Source organism: Lolium perenne, chromosome 6, assembly GCF_019359855.2.
Source record: "Lolium perenne isolate Kyuss_39 chromosome 6, Kyuss_2.0, whole genome shotgun sequence".
In the NCBI taxonomy this organism is placed as follows: domain Eukaryota; kingdom Viridiplantae; phylum Streptophyta; class Magnoliopsida; order Poales; family Poaceae; genus Lolium; species Lolium perenne.
In genome coordinates this window covers 138,377,725-138,399,992 of record NC_067249.2, presented here as the reverse complement: position 1 = coordinate 138,399,992, position 22,268 = coordinate 138,377,725, and the positions used below count along the sequence as shown (strand labels likewise).

At 40.7% G+C, this 22,268-nt stretch overlaps 2 protein-coding genes and 1 long non-coding RNA gene across 3 annotated transcripts; all 3 read right to left on the bottom strand.

Annotated features, from left to right (window-relative positions):
• Nucleotides 1-9,695: 9,695 nt before the first annotated feature.
• On the bottom strand, nucleotides 9,696-10,313 carry LOC127326523 (uncharacterized). The gene has a single exon (XM_051353369.1). It carries the CDS (start codon nucleotides 10,311-10,313, stop codon nucleotides 9,696-9,698), a length of 618 nt encoding a protein of 205 aa, XP_051209329.1.
• Nucleotides 10,314-11,069: 756 nt separating this feature from the next.
• LOC127326522 (uncharacterized) lies at nucleotides 11,070-11,687 on the bottom strand. Its single transcript, XM_051353368.2, has one exon. It carries the CDS (start codon nucleotides 11,685-11,687, stop codon nucleotides 11,070-11,072), a length of 618 nt encoding a protein of 205 aa, XP_051209328.2.
• Nucleotides 11,688-18,924: 7,237 nt separating this feature from the next.
• Nucleotides 18,925-19,778, bottom strand: LOC127326519 (uncharacterized). The gene is made up of 3 exons (XR_007867951.2): nucleotides 19,626-19,778; nucleotides 19,302-19,469; nucleotides 18,925-19,174 (listed from the first exon to the last, which is right to left on the bottom strand). It is a non-coding gene; the product is annotated as an uncharacterized lncRNA (long non-coding RNA).
• Between the last annotated feature and the right edge of the window lie 2,490 nt (nucleotides 19,779-22,268).

Below are 22,268 nucleotides of genomic sequence, written 5' to 3'. Positions count from 1 at the left end.
CTCCATGTGGCATTTTAGCAAGCACTTAATCTGCAAAGCTACAATAAACAAGTTCACAGCGGGCAGAACTAGCGGGAGGCGCATGTTGAAAGTCTAGCAGCCGGCTCACAGAACTGAAGAAGTCAACGCCAACACTTGTGGAGTCCACGCCGGCGAGCACGGGGAATTCAGAACGGCTCTGGTGGCTGCACGCTGGCCAGACGCGGTGGATGGAAGTGACCTCCTCTCGGGCGCGTGCTCTGTACTGCAGGGCGGAGGGCGCCGTCGGTCGTCTAGCAGAAGGAGGAGGGAAAGGTTGCCGATGGCCGCGACGCAGGGCAGGGGGGCCCAGTCGATCCCGCGGCAGGAGAGGAGGATGGTGTCCGGCATGTTGGAGTGGACGCGGGACGCCACGTGAGGGAGGATGGGGAGGTCGCCGGCGGCCGCGACGCAAGGGAGGGGGCCGGTCGATCCCGTGGCAGGAGAGGAGGAGGATGTTCGGCACGCTGGAGTCAAGGCGGGACCCACGCGCGGGGCGCCGCGTGAGGAGGCAGGCTGGCCGCCGTGCTGGGTTGAAGGCGGAGCGCCGCGCGAGTACCGGACGGCAGCGGGTGACTGAATTCAAGACTTAGCCTGAATGTCCATTGCGGTACCGGGCGTCCGGGCCAAGCCAAGTCGGCCACATTAACAACAATTGAATACGCAGAACGATTTGAACAATAAATTGCCGAAACGGGAAAACGCACGCAGGCCTGCTAGCACAGAGATACGACGCAGGAATGCAGGATTGGTACGCTTTAGTTTGAAATCCCTGCAGTACGTGGCCCAGAGCTCTGCACACCACGATACATATAGGTCTATTTTGAATCCAAACCGAATCCTTTTGTCACAATGCACACCAAAACAGCAGCCGGTTTCGAAATTCCTGCACAACACGGGTCCACTATTAGAAACAAGGAGAGAGAAATCCCTTCTCATTCATTTTCTATGAGTCACACTAGATACTAATAGGAGAAAATATCATCTATAGGGAGCACAAAGAGAGCACACGGTGTTAGTCCATTATAGATGCACGGCATGCTGCTCTGTTATATTGAAATCACTTCCATCCACATCGTTTCATGGTTGCAAAATTTTTTTTAGTGAGACCATGCCATAGATGGCATAGGCTGCCGACATCAATTCTACTTCCCTTTTTGTTTGATACCAAAACAACAACCAATTTGTAAAGAAGCCTAATAAAATAAATACATCCAAGACAGTGCGTGGGAAGGAAAGCACCTACACACCTAACCATGGAAGATATCTACTGCATTTTTGTTCCAAATGACAACCAAAAATGATACACATTCCGAACCAAATTTACCACGAAGCAACGGTACGGTCTGTGGCAAAACAACAAGCTTGCCATGGTATGGTAGATTTCTATTACTCAGCGTTCAACTAGAAAAGAAAAAATATCCGTTGTTTCCCATTCGGTCAAGGTTTTGAATTTTAAGAGGCAAATAGTTCGGCCTCCTATACACACACATGTTCAACGGCAGTGGCCTCCCCGGCCCGCTCTACGGCGGCTGCGCCGGGAAGAAGGAGGGCGTTCACACTGAGGGTCAAGCCCGGGAAGATGTACATGCTCCGGCTCATCAACGCCGTGCTCAACGACGAGCTCTTCTTCGTCGTCGCCAACCACACGCTCACCGTCGTCGATGTCGACGCGCTCTACGTCAAACCCTTCGCCGTCGACAGCCTCTTCATCGCGCCGGGACATACCAGCAACGTGTTCCTCACCGCTAAATCATCATTTCCCGGTGCAAGGTACTACATGCTGGCCCGGCCCTACGCCACCACGCGCCCGGGCACCTTCGACAACTCCACCGTAGCCGGCGTCCTCGAGTACGAGGAGCACGACCTCGCCTCCCCTACCTCCGACAAGAATCGCCTGCCAACCTTCACGCCTATGCTCCCGCAGATCAACGACACGACCGCCGTGTCAAACTACACCGCGAGTTCAGCGTTCGGATGAAGCTCATCGACGGTGGCTCCGCTGGCACCGTCACCTCCTTCTACGTAGGCCCATCCATTTCATCTGTGCAGAGGATATGCATCTTGTGCTTATTTTTTCTTTTCTTTTTGGCTAAATCAATGTCGCTGGATGTGCTCAGCTGATGTCCGGGGAGAGCAGTACCCACGATGAGATTGACATCGAGTTCATGGGGAACTCGAGCGGGCAGCCTACGTGATGAACATCAGCGTCTGGGCCAGCAGCGACGGCAAGAAGGAGCGCGTTTATTTTTCTGAACTGGATTTGCTTTATATCCTTTTCCAGATCGTGGTCTAGATCCACATGTTGCAAAATTTTCTTCTCATCTTATTTTTTCTTTCTGATATTTCAAAAGAGTGTTCCTGCTGGGGTTCATGTTGTATTAGAGATCCAAAAGAATGTTCTCTGTCTGGATGACTGGATCCACCTGTTGCTGGCTATTTTTTGTGATCTTAGATGGGCATAAGCTTTGAGGTTGTACTTGATGTTCCGTGGATGAATTTTTACCTTTTATTTTATGAACATGGGATCTGATATTAATGTTCAGTGCATGTGCATCGCAATCGTTTGAAAATATACTACAACTCAAATAATTTCATGATCCGAAATTTTCTCAACTGAACCACACATGTGCATCAATCGTTTGAAAATGTATATTGGTCACGGCTATGCCGCACGGGTACATGGATGCACATTCCAGTCCATTTTGATACCAAAACGACCATTTAAAAATTGACAACTTTATCACGTCCAAAATCTGAAACCAAAACCACAACTAAACATAGGTCACTGTTTTTATTTTTATTTTTATTTTTTGAACTTCCTATTATGCCAAAATGACAACCATTTTACGGTCGAACTTTGATACCAAAACGACAACCAAATTTTGATACCAAAACGACAACCAAACTTTGATACCAAAACGACAACAAAACTTTGATACCAAAACGACAACCAAGCATCGGTCACGGTTGTTCTTTTTTCAAACTTTATTCTACCAAAACAAGGACCATATTCACGGTCAAACTTTGATACCAAAACAACAACCAAGCATCGGTCACGGTTGTATTTTTTTCAAATTTTCTTCTACCAAAACGAGAACCATATTCACGGTCAAACTTTGATACCAAAACGACAACCAAGCATAGGTCACGGTTATTTTTTTCAAACGACAACTCACACACCAATATCCATAACGGTGTTACATGAGATGACAAGCTCTTTTTTTGATCTGCACCTGGAGAGAGTTGGAGCCCCACTATCCAACGGCTGCTAACCTATGCATAGCTATCACCCTTGGTAGAAAATCCGCGTCGATATATATATATATATATATACATATATAGAGCCCAACTATTCTCGAACCCCCCTTAAGAGTGGTTCTAGAATAGCTATTCTAGAACCCCCCCTAATCCCGCTCGGCCACCTCTCCCCGTCCGAACCGAACTCCCCAACTCCCCCACCGATAACGATTCGTGTAGGAACCGAACTCCCCGCCTCCGTCTCATAAAAACATCGCGCCCCCGCCCCGCCTCGAGCGGAGATCATCCAGCTCCGCACCTCGACTTCCTACATCGTTGGCGCGGGCGAGCGGCGGCGGGAGCCGACGCGAGGGAGCCCGCGACGGACATGTACCTGGTCGGCGCGAGGTAGCAAGCGGCGGCGGGAGCCGACGCGAGGAAGCCCGCGCGGACGCGAAGACAATCAAGCAACCCTACCTGGTCGGCGCGGGCGAGCGAGCGGCGGCGGGAGCCGACGCGAGGGAGCCCGCGACGGAGGCGAACGGCGGCGGTAGCTGACGGAAAGGAGCCAGCGGCGGAGAACGGCGAGATCCAGCCTACTTACAGGCAGTAATGGCTCCAATTCGACGCAGATCGGCAGAGCATCCCCCAAATTCAAGCCAGCCAAGCTCCACAAGCCAGCCAAGCTCCAGAAAGAGGCCAGCAGAGGATGAGGTAACAAAAAAAACAGGAAGTTCACATGATTCACTTACTGATATTGGAAGTTCACCTCCACTGGATTTACCTATTGGAAGTTCACCTCCACTGAAGTTCACATGCAGAGTCTATTGTAGGAAAGAAGAAAACAATTCATCACTTTGTTTCCTCTTTTTTATATGTCTTTTACTAGGAAGTTCTTAAAACCAGTTTCATGGAGTTCACTTCAGTTATAAATAAATTAAAATAGCAAAATGAAAAAAAAAAGTATTCAGGTTAGCATGTATGCAGGAAGTTCATATTAAAAATGTGTGGAGGTTAACTTCACTTGTTTTAGTTTTTTGAAGACATCAGACAAAGTTTTATGTATAAAAGTTCTAGTCCCAATGTTCAAGAAGTTCACATGTTAAAAAACTTACCAGGTTCTGCTACTGCCGGGCAAAGAATCTGGAACAGTGCAAAGGACGACGAGATAATCAGTGGTCGTGCCCTAAAAAGCCTCCAATGACTCCCATATCTTTGTGATGAGCCGAGTTTCATTTATCCAGCCAGTGTTCCGCAATCCCAAGAGAAAGACAAATGCTGCTGCCGTTGAAAGGAATTTCAATCGTAAAATCCAAAAACAAGATGACATGGATAACAAAGAAAAGGAAGCGGGATACCACAACATCAACGAGATGATGATGAGGATATTATGTGTTGGTCAGGTCCACCGAAAAACCCCGTTCTCCAATAAAGTGCACCGAGGAGATATTTGCTAGTAATGCAACGTTCCGTCGACCACGAAACGGCAATCTACAAGTACATCTACAACAACCACAAATTTGGAAGCAACGATGTGAACAGGGACGGTGGGCAAAAGTCGTCTTCTAGCGGTGATGCTTACGAACAAAGAACGCAGTTATGGGGATGGTCAAAGTGACAACATACACCAAGATCGTCGAGGCACTCAATCAAGTCATATGCCGCCTCGAGATCCACTCTGCCATGTACCAAAAGTCACACCGCCATGCCCCATAGTACCAGATGATAGAGCCACCCCTGCAGAGCTGCGAGCATACACACACGTAAGTTCAATTTATATTTTGCTGATAAAAATTTCACTCTTACACTCATTTTTTTAGACAATTTGCATGGAAGTTCACATGCTATATCTTTAGAAAAAACAGTTGATATGATTTGGAAAGTTCGTGAACCCTATATCCATGATAAAAGTTCAGCTGATTTTTAGGAAGTTCACATGCTCGGTTTATTATATGAAATGTATAGTTGATATGTTCTCGATATTCATGTGCAACAGTTTTTCTGTGAAAAAAAGTTCAGATGACTTTAAGAAGTCCATGTTCTTATTTTTTATTAAATTTTAGGAAGTTCACTTGACCTATTTCCTGAAGTTAACATACAAATAACATATGTAAAAACAAAAAAAATAATGCAATAACAAAACCGTGGCAATTTGCAGGCTGCAGATCTTGATCCGGACCTGATACCATCCATTGGTCAAGAATTTAGCACATTCAAAGACGCATATGTATTTTACAATACATATGCAAAGCACACAGGGTTTGGGATAAGGAAAGGACAGCACAACAAGAGCAGGCATTACTTGAGATGTGTACGAGAAGGTGCACACCGCCAAAGTGTCAACGAGGAAGACCGACAGCGTGACAAGATGACCAAAAGAACTGGGTGCAAGGCCTTTATGAGATTGAAAGAGAGGAGTGATGGTACCTGCATTGTCAAGGACATTACACTTCAAAGACAACCATACCCTGCTGTTAAGCCCATCAATGCTAGTTTTCATGCGTTCTCACAAAAAGGTGGATCCAACATTGAAGGGGTTGGTAAAAGACCTTCAGTTCAGCAATATAAAACATGTAAACATAATGGGCCTGCTTACAAGGCTGCATGGTGGCCGTGATAAGATTGGCTGCCACAACAGAGACATACTAAACATGTAAGTACTCCCCCACACGCCCTCCTTTATATATAAAATGAAAACTTACATGAAAAACAGGGGAAAGAAAAAAGCAAAAGAAAAAAAGAAAAATAACAACAAATTTCTTTTTGCAGGAAAGCAGAAAACAAGAGGAAGGAGTCCATGAATGAGGTGCAGAATATGTTCAAATTCTTTGAAGACATGAAGAAGGAGAATGAAAATTTCTTCTATGACTACAAGGTTGATGACGAAAACAGATCGGAAAATGTTTTCTCGGTCTAATGCTAGCTCGAGGGCAGCATATGCAGATTTTGGAGATTGCATAACTTTCGATACTACTTACAAGTCGAACAAGCACCACTTGCCCCTTGCAGTATTTGTCGGCGTAAACAACCACTTGCAGTCAACAATCTTTGGTGTTGCGTTGATGGGAAACGAGTCAGAGGAGTCCTTCAAATGGGTATTCAGCAGATTCCTTGAATGCATGGGCGGTAAACAACCAATCTGCATACTTACAGGTTTGCAGAAAATCAGAATCTATACTCCTGTTTGTACCTTCAGTTGTAGTTCATAACAAAAACACACGAAGTTCAGGATGTTTACACCTGCAACACGAAAAAATAAAAGATATTTAATTTGCTGAAGTTCACCTTTGTTTTGTTTTTGTGAAGTTTGCTTGCATTATACCTGATGTGTTTTTTCCTAATAATTGTTCAGATCAATGCCCAGCAATGACAAAAGCAATACCTAAAATTTTCAAACGGACTCTACATAAGTTCTGTAGATGGCACATAATGAACAAGCATAAGGACCCGCTGAAGAAGCTTTATAAACTATTCCCTGACTTGAAGGATAAGCTGACTGCAATTTTGAACCATCCCTAATGCCATCCGAGTTTGAAGATGCGTGGAAGGCTTTGATTGAAGAGTACAATCTGCATGATATAAATGTCATGATTAACTTATGGGCTGAAAGGAAATTGTGGATATCAGCTTCTGGAAGGAAGTTTTCTGTACGCATGACTTCAACACAAAGAAGCGAGAGCATGAACTTTGTGCTTTGAAAAGGGGTTTTGTCACTGAACGAGACAACCTCCACATTTTTGCTAAGCAAGTTAACAACCGCATACTGTGCAAGGCATGAAGCAGAGAATGCAGAGGCAAATGCATCAACGGTGAGTGCTCGATTTCCTTTTTTATATTAATGAAAAAAAATATGCTTCAATAATTTGGAAACACATAGGATGAGAACATAAAAAAAGGAAAAAGACTATGCAGATGTTATGGAAGTTCACAACTGTTTGGTCAGGGGTTCTTCTGTACACAAAAAGTGTCATCTGTTTTCGAAAAAAAAAGTATGCACATGTTATGGAAGTTCACATCTGTTTAGTTCTGGGGTTCATATATCTATGTAAAAGTTATCTTATGTTTCATGTTCAAAAGCAAATGACTTTTCCACCGACAAAAATCAAAATTGCAGGGCACAAGGAAAACAGATCACTGTGTATGGCTTCGAGGCACGGTGATGGATAAGTACACACGGGCAGTGTACTCGGTTTTCCGGGAGCGGCAATATCACAAAGACAGCTTTCCGCATTAAGACTTCCCAGGATAATCCCAACATTTACCTTGTGCATCACTACAATCAGAGTAAAGAATTCGCTTGGTCAAGACATGAGTTCAGAGTGCTAGCAGATGAAGTTGAAGGCCGCTATGAATGCAAATGTAAACTGTGGGAACATACAGGTAAAAAAAAGCCTCTTTCAGCAATTGCTTTTGGTTGTATTACACTACAGATGCATATAAAAAAGTAATTGTTGACACGAAAAAATAAAAAATTAACCGAGCTAATGTTAACTTTATGCACACACAGGGTTGTTCTGCCACCATGTCATAGCTGTCTTTGAGCACCTACGCCTGGATGAGATACCAAGCAAGTATATACTCCAGAGATACACCAAAGATGCAGTGACAAACCCTGATTTCAACCGCAGAGACTACAGGACAACAACAGATGATGGGACTTCAATTGAATACAGACGAACAATCCTTTACAGTGAAGCAGTTAAAATTATAAACAAAGGATGCACTTCGGAAGCAAAATTCCAAATAGCATTATCTGCCTTCAGAGATGCCAATACAAACCTGGACAATGAGGATGCAGAGCCGGAGAATAATGAGGATGCAGAGATGGAGAATAATGAGGATGCAGAGATGGAGAACAATGAGCAGTCATCGAACCAAGAAAACACAACACGAGAAACTGGCGAGCACAACGACATTCCTCAGACTGAGGACAATGATCCATATGCAGATATACAGCCTCCACTACTTGCAATAACAAAAGGAAGCAAGACTATAGATGCTGCAAGGAGGAATGGAAAATGCAAACCCTCGCACCTGCCCGTCCGGAACCATAACTAGATGAATACGGGAGACCGAAAGGTACAAGAATATGCGGAACATGCAATAAAATTAATGGCCACAATTCCAGAACCTGCAAGGCAAGGCAGCTGGCTAAAAAACTCTTGGAAACACATAAGAAGGTGTATGGGCCTACAGCATCTTCAGCAAATATCAAGGTGCGCATAAGAAACTTGCTTGCTCGCCAGCACATTCCAGAGAATGATGAAGAGGAAAAACTGGACACAGATGAGGGTGAATGCTTCGAAGATGAGACGGATGATGAAGAATATGAGCAAGAAGATGAGGATGAAGATATCACTGAGCAAGAAGATACACAGAAAACACCAGATGTGGAGAGCAAACTGCAAAACTTAAATAAAACGGGAGGACAAAGGAAATGCAGCGTGTGCAACCTAAGGCTAGGACACTACGCATCAACATGCCCCAACAGGGAAAAGATACTACAACAACAGATTGTTGAACGACAAAGAAGTGATGGTGCGACAATGAAACCAAAAGGGGTGAAAGCTTGTGGTACATGCAATAAGATAAGGGGACACAACTCTAGAACTTGCGCAAGAAGGCAGCTTGAGGAACAGCTATTACACCTGCAGTCAACAGAAAATGAAAGCAACACAATGGAAGATAGAAGCAAGGAGAAGAACAAGGAGAAAACACAAACTACACCAGCAGCTATAAGAAGGAGTACCAGAAAGAGGTAGACACAAAAAAAGGAAAAAAAATAGAATAGTTCATACTGAAACAAATATGTAGTTGGTTACATTGTGTAGAATAAATATACTGCTGAAGTTCACTATTTGTTCGTGCTACTGCCAGCGATCCAAATTGTAAAGAACAGGAATTTTCATAAATATCATTTATTTTAAACCTCTACACATGATGTTGTGAGAATAAATATATCGTAATTCAACTGCTAGACAGTTGTTCACGTAAAATGTTGATTAAAAAAAACAGTAGGAAGCTCATAGCCAATTATCCGCGAAGTTCACTATGTATGACGGTGTGAAAAAAAAGTTCGTATAAAAATTAAACAGGAACACACATGCAAGAAAAAGGGAGTTCAGATATCAACAGCTGCGAAGTTCTCACATACTATTCAGACGTGAAAGGTACTGAATTGTTAAAAAAAATGAACAGACAACATATAGGATTGCAAAAAAAAAGTAAATAGGGACATCTTCATTGTATTATAAAATGAATAAAAGGGAAGGGAAACACAAAGTAAAAAAAAACATATGACTGCGAAGTTCAGATCTAGCCAACTAAGGAGTTTTCTTAAACATAAAACCTAAAAAAGAAAAATGTAGGTAAAAATAAACGATTACAATCTGATCATAGAAAATAAAAAGAAAAATGTCCCTACAAAACTAAAATCTTCACCAATCCCTGCCACGCTTCTTCTCGGAATGTTTGAATAAGGAGAAGAAGCCCCTCTCAAACAAATCCAGCCTTCGATAAACCTCGTACGTTGCATATGCATCCCGTGCAACATATTCCAAATGCTTAGGCGGTAGAGGCGGCGGATTAGCCCACATCCTGTGCTCTGCCCTTCCAAAACCATCCTTCATCTCAAAATAGATTGGATCTATAATAGCTCCAGCAACATCCTTCAGGCCTTGAAGTTTCTTCTTTTTGTCCGGATCTCTCCATATTTCCTGGATATCCTTCAGATTATGAACATAGAGATTTGAACGTGAGAGAACTTTGCAGTCTTCTGTGGTGCAAAAACTAGCAAAAATGTACCTAAAGCCATGAAGAAACTCAACCAAACTTTCACTCCTCTCATCAGCATGGCATATGTGGTACACAAGAACATCGGTGCCAACACATAGCTGGATCACAGCAGCTTTCTTCGGATTGAAATAGGTACCACTGAGTTTGTCATACTCAACATCAAGACCAACAATCTTCCTAGAAGAAGAATCGAGGGAAGCTTCAGCATTGGTGATCCACTCCTCAACACTAGCTGCTGAATTCGTGTACAAAACCTTCATAGTGGTTGTGCCATGGCAGGGGAATGTGTACTCGTGGGAAAAAGGAGTGTTTGCCATGCAAATCGGTGGACAGAAGAAAAGAAAGAAGAAGCAATTGGTAATTCACGTGCACCGGGCCAGAAAAGAAAAGACCAGTATTTATAGATTGAGATGTAACAAACACGTCGTGATCCACGAATTCAGGAAACAAACAGTATATATCCAAAACAAATAAATAGAACAGCCGATAGAGATAACAAGAAAACAAAAATTCTGCGGGATAACAAAACAAAAAGGACCTTATCCGGGTAATTCAACCGCTAGGCGCTTGTTCACGTAAAATGTTGATTAAAAAAAACAAGAGGAAGTTCACAAATGATTATCCGCGAAGTTAACTATGTATGACGGTGTGAAAAAAGTTCGTATAAAAATTAAACAGAACACACATGCAAGAAAAAGGGAGTTCGAGATATCAACAAACTGCGAAGTTCTCACATACTATTCATACGTGAAAGGTACTGAATTGTTAAAAAAATGAACAGACAACATATAGGATTGCAAAAAAAGTAAATAGGGACATCTTCATTGTATTATAAAATGAATAAAAGGGAAGGGAAACACAAAGTAAAAAAGAAATTTATGACTGCGAAGTTCAGATCTAACCAACTAAGGAGTTCTCTTAAACATAAAACCTAAAGAAAAATGTAGGTAAAGTAAACGATTACAATCTGATCATAGAAAAAATAAAAATAAAATGTCCCTACAAAACTAAAATCTTCACCAATCCTTGCCACGCTTCTTCTCGGGATGTTTGAATAAGGAGAAGAAGCCCCTCTCAAACACATCCAGCCTCCGAAAAACCTCATACGTGGCATATGCATCTCGTGCAGCATATTCCAAATGCTTAGGCGGTAGAGGCGGCGGATCAGCCCACATCCTGTGCTCTGCCCTTCCAAAACCATCCTTCATCTCAAAATAGATTGGATCTATAATAGCTCCAGCAACATCCTTCAGACCTTGAGTTCTCTTCCTGTTGTCCGGATCTCTCCATATTGCCTGGATATCCTTCACATTATGAACATAGTACTTTGAAAGTGACAGAATGGTGCGGTCTTCTGCGACGCAAAACCCAGCAAAAGTGTACCTATAGCCATGAAAGAAATCATACAACTTTTCACTCCTCTCATCAGCATGGCATATGTGGTACACAAGAACATCAGTGCCAACACATAGCTGGATCACAGCAGCTTTCTTCGGATTGAAATAGGTTCCACTGAGTTTATCATACTCAACATCAAGACCAACAATCTTCCTAGCAGAAGAATCTAGGGAAGCTTCAGCATTGGTGATCCACTCCTCAACACTAGCTGCTGCATTTGTGTACAAAACCTTCATAGTGGTTGTGCCATGGCAGGGGAATGTGTACTCGTGGGAAAAGGGAGGGTTTGCCATGCAATCGGTGAAACAGAGAAAACACACAGAAAAAGAAAAAAGAAAGGAAGAAGAATCGTTGATTGATATGCACCGAAACACAGAGGAAAAAAGACATGTATTTATAGTTCCAGAAATGTAACAACAGACGTCGTGATCCACAAATTCAGGGAACAAACCAATACATATCCAATCAAACAAAACAGAAACAGCCGAGAGATAACCACAAAAAAAAAAAATCCTGCGGGATAACAAACAAAAAAGGATCTTATCCGGGGCCAGTTGTGAGTTCACGTGCAAGCACAAAACAAAAGCATAAAAAGACTACAAAGAAGTTCACGTGATAACTGTGCAGACGTTCGCACAGAGTAAAAACACTGAAAAAATAAAAAGCTGTTCCACACCAACCAACCACCCCCCACCCACCAAACCACGCCCAACCCACTAAAAACCACCACTCGGCGCAAAACAAGCTCAACCACTGCCTGGTGTTCCGCCGGAAGAAACATCCCACGGAGAAGGAGTCGAAGGAAGAGCAAAGGGAGAACAAGAACAGAGAAAAGAAGAAGAAGAGAAGTCTAGCAAGATCTACAGAAAAGTAATCCAAAGATCGTAAAAGCGAAGGGATTACCTAACAAAAGAAGGTGCGTCTAACCCATCCCCATCCCATCTACTCATTGAATCGCCGTGGATCTTCCTCTCTTTCATCCTTCATGGCCGTGGTTTGGAATCTAGACTAGTATAAAAAACAAGATCTAACAACTTAACAAAATAAATACCTTACAGATTACTTAAAAAATGGTTTGCATACGATAGATCTATCAAAAAAATCAAATAAAAACATGTTAGGCAGAGGGTGGGGGGGAATAGACACTAATGAACAAGAAGAGGAGTTCAGATAAGAACTCCCGAGAAGCTCACTTGTGAAAAGAAATGGAAAACAATATACAAAAAATAAATAAGTTGGAGGGTTTTAAAATCTACAAACATGTATCCAGCCGGCATTAGTATACTGTGATTGGGAAACTTAAAAAATATATAATAAAAGAAGTTGGAGTTTAAAATGTAGACAACAGAATAACATAAAAACATGCAAACTAGAAGTGGAAGTTCAGTTCAAAAAAGTGCAGAGGTCCTGTTAGTACAAAAAAAGTTTTATGCTGGAATCTTGTGACAGGAATGGCTGCTGGTCCATCGTACGTCATCCTCAGCGACAGCGAAAGCGATGAAGAGACCTGTAAAAGAGGTAAAAAAAGATAGAAATGCTTTCAAAAATACTTTATGGAACTAAAAATGTGCTTATTTTTTATGCAGGTCCAACTATTCATGGATTTGAAATCTTTGACAAGCACTGTCACTTCGGAAATAAAGTTGAAATGACCAAGGAAAATCTGGATCATCTCAAAAAGCAAGTACTTGACTACAAGCCAACAATCCCATATTATGTATGCAAGATGGGGAAGACAACGAACAACCTCACGAGAGGCAAAATGGTAATACCAAAACGCCAACTTACAAAACTTATTTTCGTACACTACCTGTATTACATATGATGTTTTGGCTGAACCAACATGTATTACTAACTTTATTACAGTCTTCCGATATTTAAATGTTTCCTGAAGTCCGTATAAAAGAAACGGTGAAGTTCACTTACGTAATACACCGAACATGGCTATGATATTCACTTTCATGTGTTTTCATGCAGACTTTCGATAAGGAATACACCGAAGAACACCTAAAGAATTATCTAACGGTGCCAACAACAATTCCAATAACCTCCAACACAAATGCCTGGGTTGGTACACGGGTAAGGATAAACAAGGTTGCAACTGGAAATGCAGTGATGACAACAAATTGGCCAGATGTAGTCATGGGTGCAGAAATAAAAGATGGAGATATCTGCATGTTCTGCTTCTACGACGGAACAAGAGAACTCGGGTGCTTCGTGACACGTCTTAGCAACTGAGTCTGAAAAACTTACTATGAAAATAAAATTATGTACCAGTTTACTTTATTGAACCTTATGTTTTGTATCAGCACCACCGAGAATAATTATGGTTGTTTCAGTATTGTTGATGTAATAAGAATGCTTACTTATGAAGAAGTTCACATAGAGTGAGTACGAAGTTCGCTTATGAATGAAAAAACATTAGCAAGTTTATATTCACGAAAGTTCATACATGAAAAATCATTTCTGACTATACAGGAATAAAAAATAGTACAGTTTGCATTGAGAAAAACGAATGGATATGGGAATACTTTTACACACATAACTGACAAAAAAAAAGTTCACACTGTGATGACAGAGAAGTTCACTAGTAACAAAAAATACAGCACAAATTTTGTACATTTCGCTGTTTTGAAAAAGAAACAACATATCCTCACTAAATAATTCTGTATCCTGAATTCAAACACATAATGAGAAGTTTAGTTCACTAGCACAACAATATAGAAATGTTGAATTTCCTATCAACTACTAATTGCGAAAAAATTGAATCAGATCATCATCATGCAGATCCCAATGATTGCTGGGTTGTCTGCGAACCTAGACCAATAAGCAGCATCAGATCTTTCAACATACTAGGCCACTCCTCCACCAGAATTTCATTCTTGGGATGAAATAGGAGCTGATACATGTACTCAGCTTTCCAATCCTCAACGCGCCGCTGGTAGACAATCAGGAATACAAAAAAAAACATAAGAAAAACAGTAAAAAAAAGACAAAGAGCTATACAGCGGGAAAAACACAGCACTACACTTACATCCTGGTTTTTTATATTATCAGCAATCTTATCACCACCGTACGTAGCACAAATTCTTAGAGCATAGAAACCACACTCATTAACCCCTTGTGCCGGAGTCTTTGGATATGAACACCTATCAGCAACAACATCCCACTGTATATTACCATTATGTTTGTTAAATTCTGCAACACCATACACCTGTTTTATCAAGGCCACCATCCTATTAATCTGCAAAAACAAAAAAAAAGTGAATGCTTTCAGCAGTTTAAAAACAAAAAAGGAATAAAAAACTGGGAAGTTCACATAGTAATGACATATCAGTTCACACACTAATATGGATAGTTTCAGCAGTTTAAAAAACATATAAAAAACTAGGAACTTCACATTGTACTAACATATCAAATTAACACACACGGTCAGATGGTTTCAGCAGTTTAAAAAAATATAAAAAATAGCTAGGAAGTTCATATTGTAAAAACATATCAGTACAGACAAAAAAGTTTGAATGGTTGCAGTAGTACACATAAAAGAAAAAAGCTGGGAAGTTCACATTATATTAACAAATGAGTTCACATAAAAAAAGTAAAAATGATAGCAGTGAAAAAAGTAAATAAAGAAATGATGAAAAGAAAATCACATACGATCTCAACACGATCCTCGTGATGCCGACTCCTTGAAGTATGTGCCAGGATCAAAGATACCTCCTAGTGTCAAGGATGTCCAACGTACCAGTGTACTTGTTCATAACATAAACAGAGTGATGATCATGCATGAAATGAGGGATGATGATCTGTTCAGCAACAACCCAAATTAACAAAAAGGAAGTACGCACGTGAAAAACAAAAAAAAAATAGCAATTTCACTAAAGCAAATATATAAAAGAGGTTCAGATTAAAAAGCATACCAACTTTGCTTTCAGCAAATTTTCATTAGGCCGAACATAACGCTTGAACATTTTAGCAGCAGACTCCACATCAAAAGGTTGTCTCGGTAATGGATTACCATTGCTGTCCCTTAACTTGAATGGCGCAAAATCAAGCAAGTACTGCACAAACACACAAAGGAAAAACACAACCAAAAATAGAAAACTATACAAAGTAAGTATATGCATACAAAGGTATATCTGAAAAATAAATTTTCAATGTTTGAAAAAACCTACAGGGATAGTATGAGGTGACATCAAAACACGGGAGCCAGATTCAAAAATATATTTCATCCCTGGATCATCCTTCCAGTAATTGATGATACGATCCATCATGTCGGATTCCAATATTTCACAGCGGCCAAACAGTTTATACAAGTACTTGGCATCAATTAAAACAGGATCATCAAAAGCATTGCAGAACTTCACAAGGGGGACACTGCACACACATTAAAAAAGAAAATATATATATATATATAAGACCAGGGAAGTTCACTTAGCATATAAAAAAATGAAACTCTCCTAAACACAAAAAAAATAAAAGACCTAGGGAAGTTCACTTAGCACAGTATATGAAGTTCATATGCCACAAAAAAACTAACTAAGTAGTAAACGAAAAACATACCTTCCATGAGCTTTGATGTACTCCTTGCTTAGAATTAACTCCATCATCTGCTTGGCCTTGGATAAATGAGGAAACACATATGGTACAAAGTTTGGGACTTCTTCCCTGAACTTATTGGACAATTTAGTAGGCCTTTTATTCGAAAGAACAAGATTTTTAGCACTAGACTGCCTGGGCTTCTGAGTTTCAAAATCATCACTGCTAGTCGGAGAACAGCGCCGAACATCCTTTGTAATGGGCTTCGCAGTAAGCTTCTTACCAAGCTGAGTGACAAAGTCATCAGAATCATCATCGTCGTCGAGCAAAACTACATCAGCCTTCCCCTTCTCTGCAGTGTCAGGAACCTTATTCCTAGAAGATTTTCTGGTATTGGAATGTAGCCTCTGGATAATCTTCTTTGACTTGCTTACAAGACTATCAAAATTCTCTTCAGGAATAATCTGAACTTCTGGTGTGAATGACTGAGTCTCGAAAAGTGAGAAATTATCTTCCTCGATACCAAGAGATGGACCTGCATGAAAAGTATACAAAACCAGGAAGTTCACTTCTGAATCAAAAAACAAAAAGAAACAAAAACAGTGCAGTCCAAAAAACATGTGTTATAGAGCATAGCCAGCGATATATTTTGCGAAAAAGTAAAAATCATACCAGGATCAACACCTAAAACATCTTTCAGTCGATATTGAAATCTCCACCGTCACCAGCTATATAACATGGTCATCCTGATGTTTAGAATATCTTTTTGACTGAACAAGCACATGCTTTCCCCATCATAAGACTGGAGGATCTGTAGCATGAAGAACCCGCAATCATGGCTGCAAAAAAAAACAAAAAAAGAATAAGAATAAAAGAAAACAATTGTATTAGTTAAAAAAAAACCTGTAGTCAATGTATACAGAATAAAGAGCAAAACAAGAGAAAGGGGAAAAAAACGCTTACGCAGTTGCCTGTCTTGGAGAATTAACATAGTGAAGCTTGAAGTGGTCGATGGATTTTGGATGAAAATGATCACCCTTTGAATTCCCTGCTAACGACCATAACTTCTTGATTCCAGATGCCATTGTATGTATGTGACTTCTTACCATCTGGATCATTTATATCGCGTAACGAATCAAGCAATTCAAAACGCTCTTTCTCAAGGTTCAAAGCAACAAATACGTAAGTGACCAGGAACGTGTGGTGCACATGGATCAGGAGGATCAAAGGTACCAAAAAGAATCTGCCATTAAAATGATAAAAATAAAAAAGGACAGGTTAGAAGTATGAAAGGTAGACTATTTCCTCAAATAAGAAATCACATTTAACTTTACTACTGAGTTATTTTAGTAACATGTACAACAGGGGAGGGAAAAAAGGTAGGAAGTCCACATGCCATAATTAGTGAAGTTCAGATGTATAGAAAAGAAGAAAAAAGACAACAGTTAGTACCACTTTCTTGTGGTCCAAACGTTCCGGAGCATCGACGCTGAAAATATTACGAACAAGCCGAGAACTCAGATTTCTTTCAAATATCTGCCTCTGCAAACATGACAATGAAACACAAAGAAGGTTAAAACATAAAGGAGGAAAAAAATAAGCACCTACATTAACAAAAAAAAACTAAAAAATGATAAAAAGAACGGAGAAATAACTTACAGAACAATTGTATGGCACCACCATTTTATCAGAATTCTTGTACTTCTGACCAAGCAAGTATGTTCCAACAGAAACAGTTAGAGAACAAAGAAAACCGTTGGGTTTAAAAGTTTCAGCAATTTGTCCGACCATGCAATCACATTGATCATTCCTGAAAAGGGTCTTCTTACTGCAGAAAAAAAAACAAAAAAAATAGAGGACAAAACAAAAATTTAATAAAAATAAAAAACAAAACAAAAAAAAAGAAAAAAGCCTAAAAAACAGATAGAACCTTCTTATGGGATCTTTCCTCAACTTGCAAACGCTTTCATATACTTCTTTGATTTTAATCATCATAGGTTGAAGAGACAGTGGAGGCGTCGAACATAAACTCGAGTCTGCAAACAATAAGGAAATACAGACAAAATGTAAGAATAAAAAGGAAGTTCAGATGATGATATTCCAGAAGTTCACATATTCAAGAACGTGGTGCAGAAACTGGAATGTCCAGAAGACCCACAGTTCATCAATGAAGGCTACCATCAAAAAAATACACACACACGATATCGCTCCCCCCCGGTCAGTCATATACATGCAGAAAATGAAAACTACGACATGAACTCATGCCGCATTACATAGCATTAGAAAGTGTCTTACATGGAACATGATGCCAAACAGCGAAAAACAAAATACATATACAAAAGCACCCCACCACACCCCTCCCCCCATAAAAGAACCAAAAAAAAGGGAAAAGGGTTTTAGATAGAGATATATGAGGAGTAAACATAAAGAATAAAAAGGCGGGCTAGCATTAGGGGAGGGTGTGTGGGGTAGGAGAACTGTATGTTCCCCATTCAGATATCCTTGCCTAAGTCTTGCGGGGATTCTTCAATAGAAGCGCTCAAGTCATCTGTTGATTCTTCAAAGAATGAGCTCGACTGCTCAATCGAATCAGAGGCATCGCGTCCATGGTTATCTCCAGCCTGAAACTCATTATTGTCATCATCATCAGCACCAGTGCTGCGCTCTATATTGGCTTCAGTACCCGGCAGTTCTCCCCGTGCAGCAGCAACACCTACTTCCTCACGACCATGCGCAACAACAGACTTACAATCCATAGCAGCTGGTAATACACCAACATCATCGAAATTTCAAGACATGTTTCGGAAACAACTGCACCAATGCTAGGTAGTTGGGCAGCATCCTTCGCATCATTTCCATCCTGACATGTTACAAGATCTTCAGGAATTGAGAAACCTTTTCCAGTAACTGCACAATCTTTAGCATGGTGTTCAGCATCTTTGTCTCCATCAGAATGTGAAACTATCTCCGGAAATAAATTCCCCTTTCCAACAGAGTCTAACTCAGAATAATGATCAGCAACTTTGTCACAGGCACCACCAGAATTACCATCACTGTCATCTAAAGGAGGAGTTACAGGGGTTGCCGGATGGACAAAATTATGCTTGACATAATAACGATCAACAGATGAATTGTCATCACTGTCATCTGGAAGACCATCCTTCTCAACACACTTTTCATTTACCTACCAACAAAAAAAAATAGAAGTTCAGATGGAGAAGATGGAGTAGTTCATATACACAAACAAAAACAAAACAAAAGCCCAACTATAAAAAAATAAAAAAATAAATTGCAAAACACAAAAAAAATACCTCAGCTAAAGGAGGTGATTTATCAAAAACTGCATCTTCAACATGATCACCAGCAAAAGCTGGAGGACATTGAGGGGTTGGCGGACGAACAAACCCATCATTCACAGGTGCATGATCACCATCTCCTGAATTCTGAGGTGCATTTTCCTCAGCAATCCTAGCATCTTCCTGCAAAAAATAAGAGGATAACAAAAAAGAAAAGGTAAGGAAGTTCACATGAAAAAACACAGAAGTTCACATATGTGTAATAGCACAAAACAATATATAAAAAAGGAAGTTCACATAAAAAGGGATGGACATAAGTTCAAGAATGACTAATTATACCTCAGCTTCAGCAGCTGACTGACCAAGTCCTGCATCAACATCTTCAACAGAAGAAGAAATATTCTTCTGAACATTACTTTCAACACTATTATTCCCTGATACATTTGCACGGCTCTCAAACTGCTTGCACTAAGAGTCCTGATTCATACCAAAATCAAGAAAACCTGTGCGCATTAGAGACAAAGCCCCCTCAAGCTATCAAGGAGCGATGTTTCACGCTTTGACTGCTCATCCAGTGCTTCAACACTGGGGAAATTACCATCAGCAAGCCGACCTTGAAAATGTTTCAGACGATCAGCTGTAGTCGGAATCGTACGAGAGAGATACTCAACTTTCTGCAATAGTGATCCAATCTGATCAATAACACCAGCAGAAGGCATCTTAGCACTAGTTGAAGCAGACTGGTGCTTGTCTTTCGTGTTGACATTAGCAATTTGCGAAATTGGAATCTCGCAATGACCTCCAGCAGGATGTTCATTGGCATTACCAACATCAGGCTCACTACAATGGGTGCCTTCATTAAGATGAACAATTAAATCTTCAACACGATACCGATATGAATAAGCAATTTGGTTGCGGCCTTTCCACTGCATTGTAATACAGGAGTTCACTTAGCAGATAATATGAAGTTCAGATGGTACATAAAAGTAAAAAATATATACAAAACTAGGTAAGTTCACTTGGATATAAAAAGTAAACCTGATATGCCACATAAAACATTAAAAAAAGACCTAGGAAGTTCACTTGCGACGTAGTATGAAGATCAGATGCCACATAAAAAAGGGTTACAGTTTGAAAAAACTAACCACAATTCTGCCAAACTTGTACTTCATCAACTCTGGTCCACCATTCTTTTGAATGTCTATTTTGTAAATAGCCTTCAGAGGTTTCTCATGCAGAAAGTTTGCGCGAGGAGTTCGAGTATGCATGACAGAATGTGGTGGTAGAAAGATGCTGTCAAGATACATAACAGTGGGGACAACAGCACAACCTTCTAACCCAGCCTGAGGGATATCAGGGACTTGATATTTAGTAGCAGCTCGTTTCAACTCATCAACAACAAGCTGGCAATAATCCATCTTTGCCATCTTAGAATAATCCATATTCACAAGCATTGCAGCTTCCCTACCGATACGGGTAGCTGAACCAGGACATATGAGCTTGCTAAAAAGAATGGCAAAAAAGACCTTCACAGCCAAATCTACCTTCTCGGGGTCTTCAACAAGATCAGTTAACAATTGTCGCAGATCTTTAGGCTCAATACTAGCATTGCTTTCGAACCCAAACTCTTGTTTCAAAAGAGCCAATGACTCATCATGTCCAGATTCTGCAGGGAGTATGGGAGTATCACCTCCTATAGGAAAACCAAACACCTGATGAACAGTGTCTCTATTAACCTCTAGAACTCTGCCAGATCCACAAACTAACTTCATGGTAGAAGTGTCAATATTCTTCATCAAATAACACATGAGAACACGTGATATGTTACCCTCGAGGACCCAATGAAAAACACAGCCAAAACCAGCTTTCTGAACCTTCAATCTGTGATGCTCTTTTAACAATGCTGCAGCAGAACGCACTTCGCCGAGAGAACAGCGAATAGTTTGCTGAAAACGCGTCTTCTCACCATCAAGATCTTCAACTGCCTTCCTCTTCCGAGCCATAGTTTTCTTTGTCGGTCTTTTCAAAACTTTTTTCGAATCACCTTCCAACACAACAGGTTTGGAAGGACCTGGCTTCCTACCAACTTTCTTCCCCTGGTAATGAAAAAAGCATAAAAAACCAAACAGTTAAAAACCCAAAAAAAATAATTGATGACAATAGGAAGTTCACACCAATATGAACACAGAAGTTCACACTAACCTTGGCAGGAGCTTCAAAATCTGATTCATCACTAACAACTTCTCTACGACTCTTCTTAGCATTGCACTACATAAAAAGGGAAGAGTTCAGATTCAATAAACAAAAACAAAAAAAAGAAGTTCATAGTGGTGCAATTATGTAAAAATGGACAGACAAAAATAACCTTGCCAGCAGCAACACCATCTTCAGTGGCATCAGGGACATATGTCTCATCGACATCAATCTTACGTTTACGGTTGCCCACACGTGATTTCCCAGCAGATGAAACTCGTTTCGAAGAAACAGTGGTCTGCACAGTAGCAGCAACACGAGGACTGCGACGCACAGGATTTGTAGCCTGCACAGTAGCAGCAGATTTTTTTTTAAAAAAAATAGAGAAGTTCACAATGGTACACCTATGTAAAAGTGAACAAAAAAAGGAATTTAACAGAATAAACAAATAAGAACATAAAATAAATAACCTTGTCAGCAGCAACATCTTCTTGAGTGGCACCTGGGGCGTATGTCTGCTGCAAAGGATCTCTGGCCTGGGCAGCAGCAGCAGCAGCAGCAGCTTTCCCCAGAGGTGAATTCTCTTTTATCTTCCTGCAAACACCCCTTTCTTTCCTAACTTTAGGAGAAACAGTTTCAGCACCACATTCATCACATGTGGGTTCAGCAGCCTCGCCATCACATGCAACATCATGGACAACGGCAGTACCCTTAGCAGACTTTGCTTTCGCAGGATATTTCCGGTAATATGTAGTAATTCTCTCCTGGTACTGAGCTAATTTAGCAGCT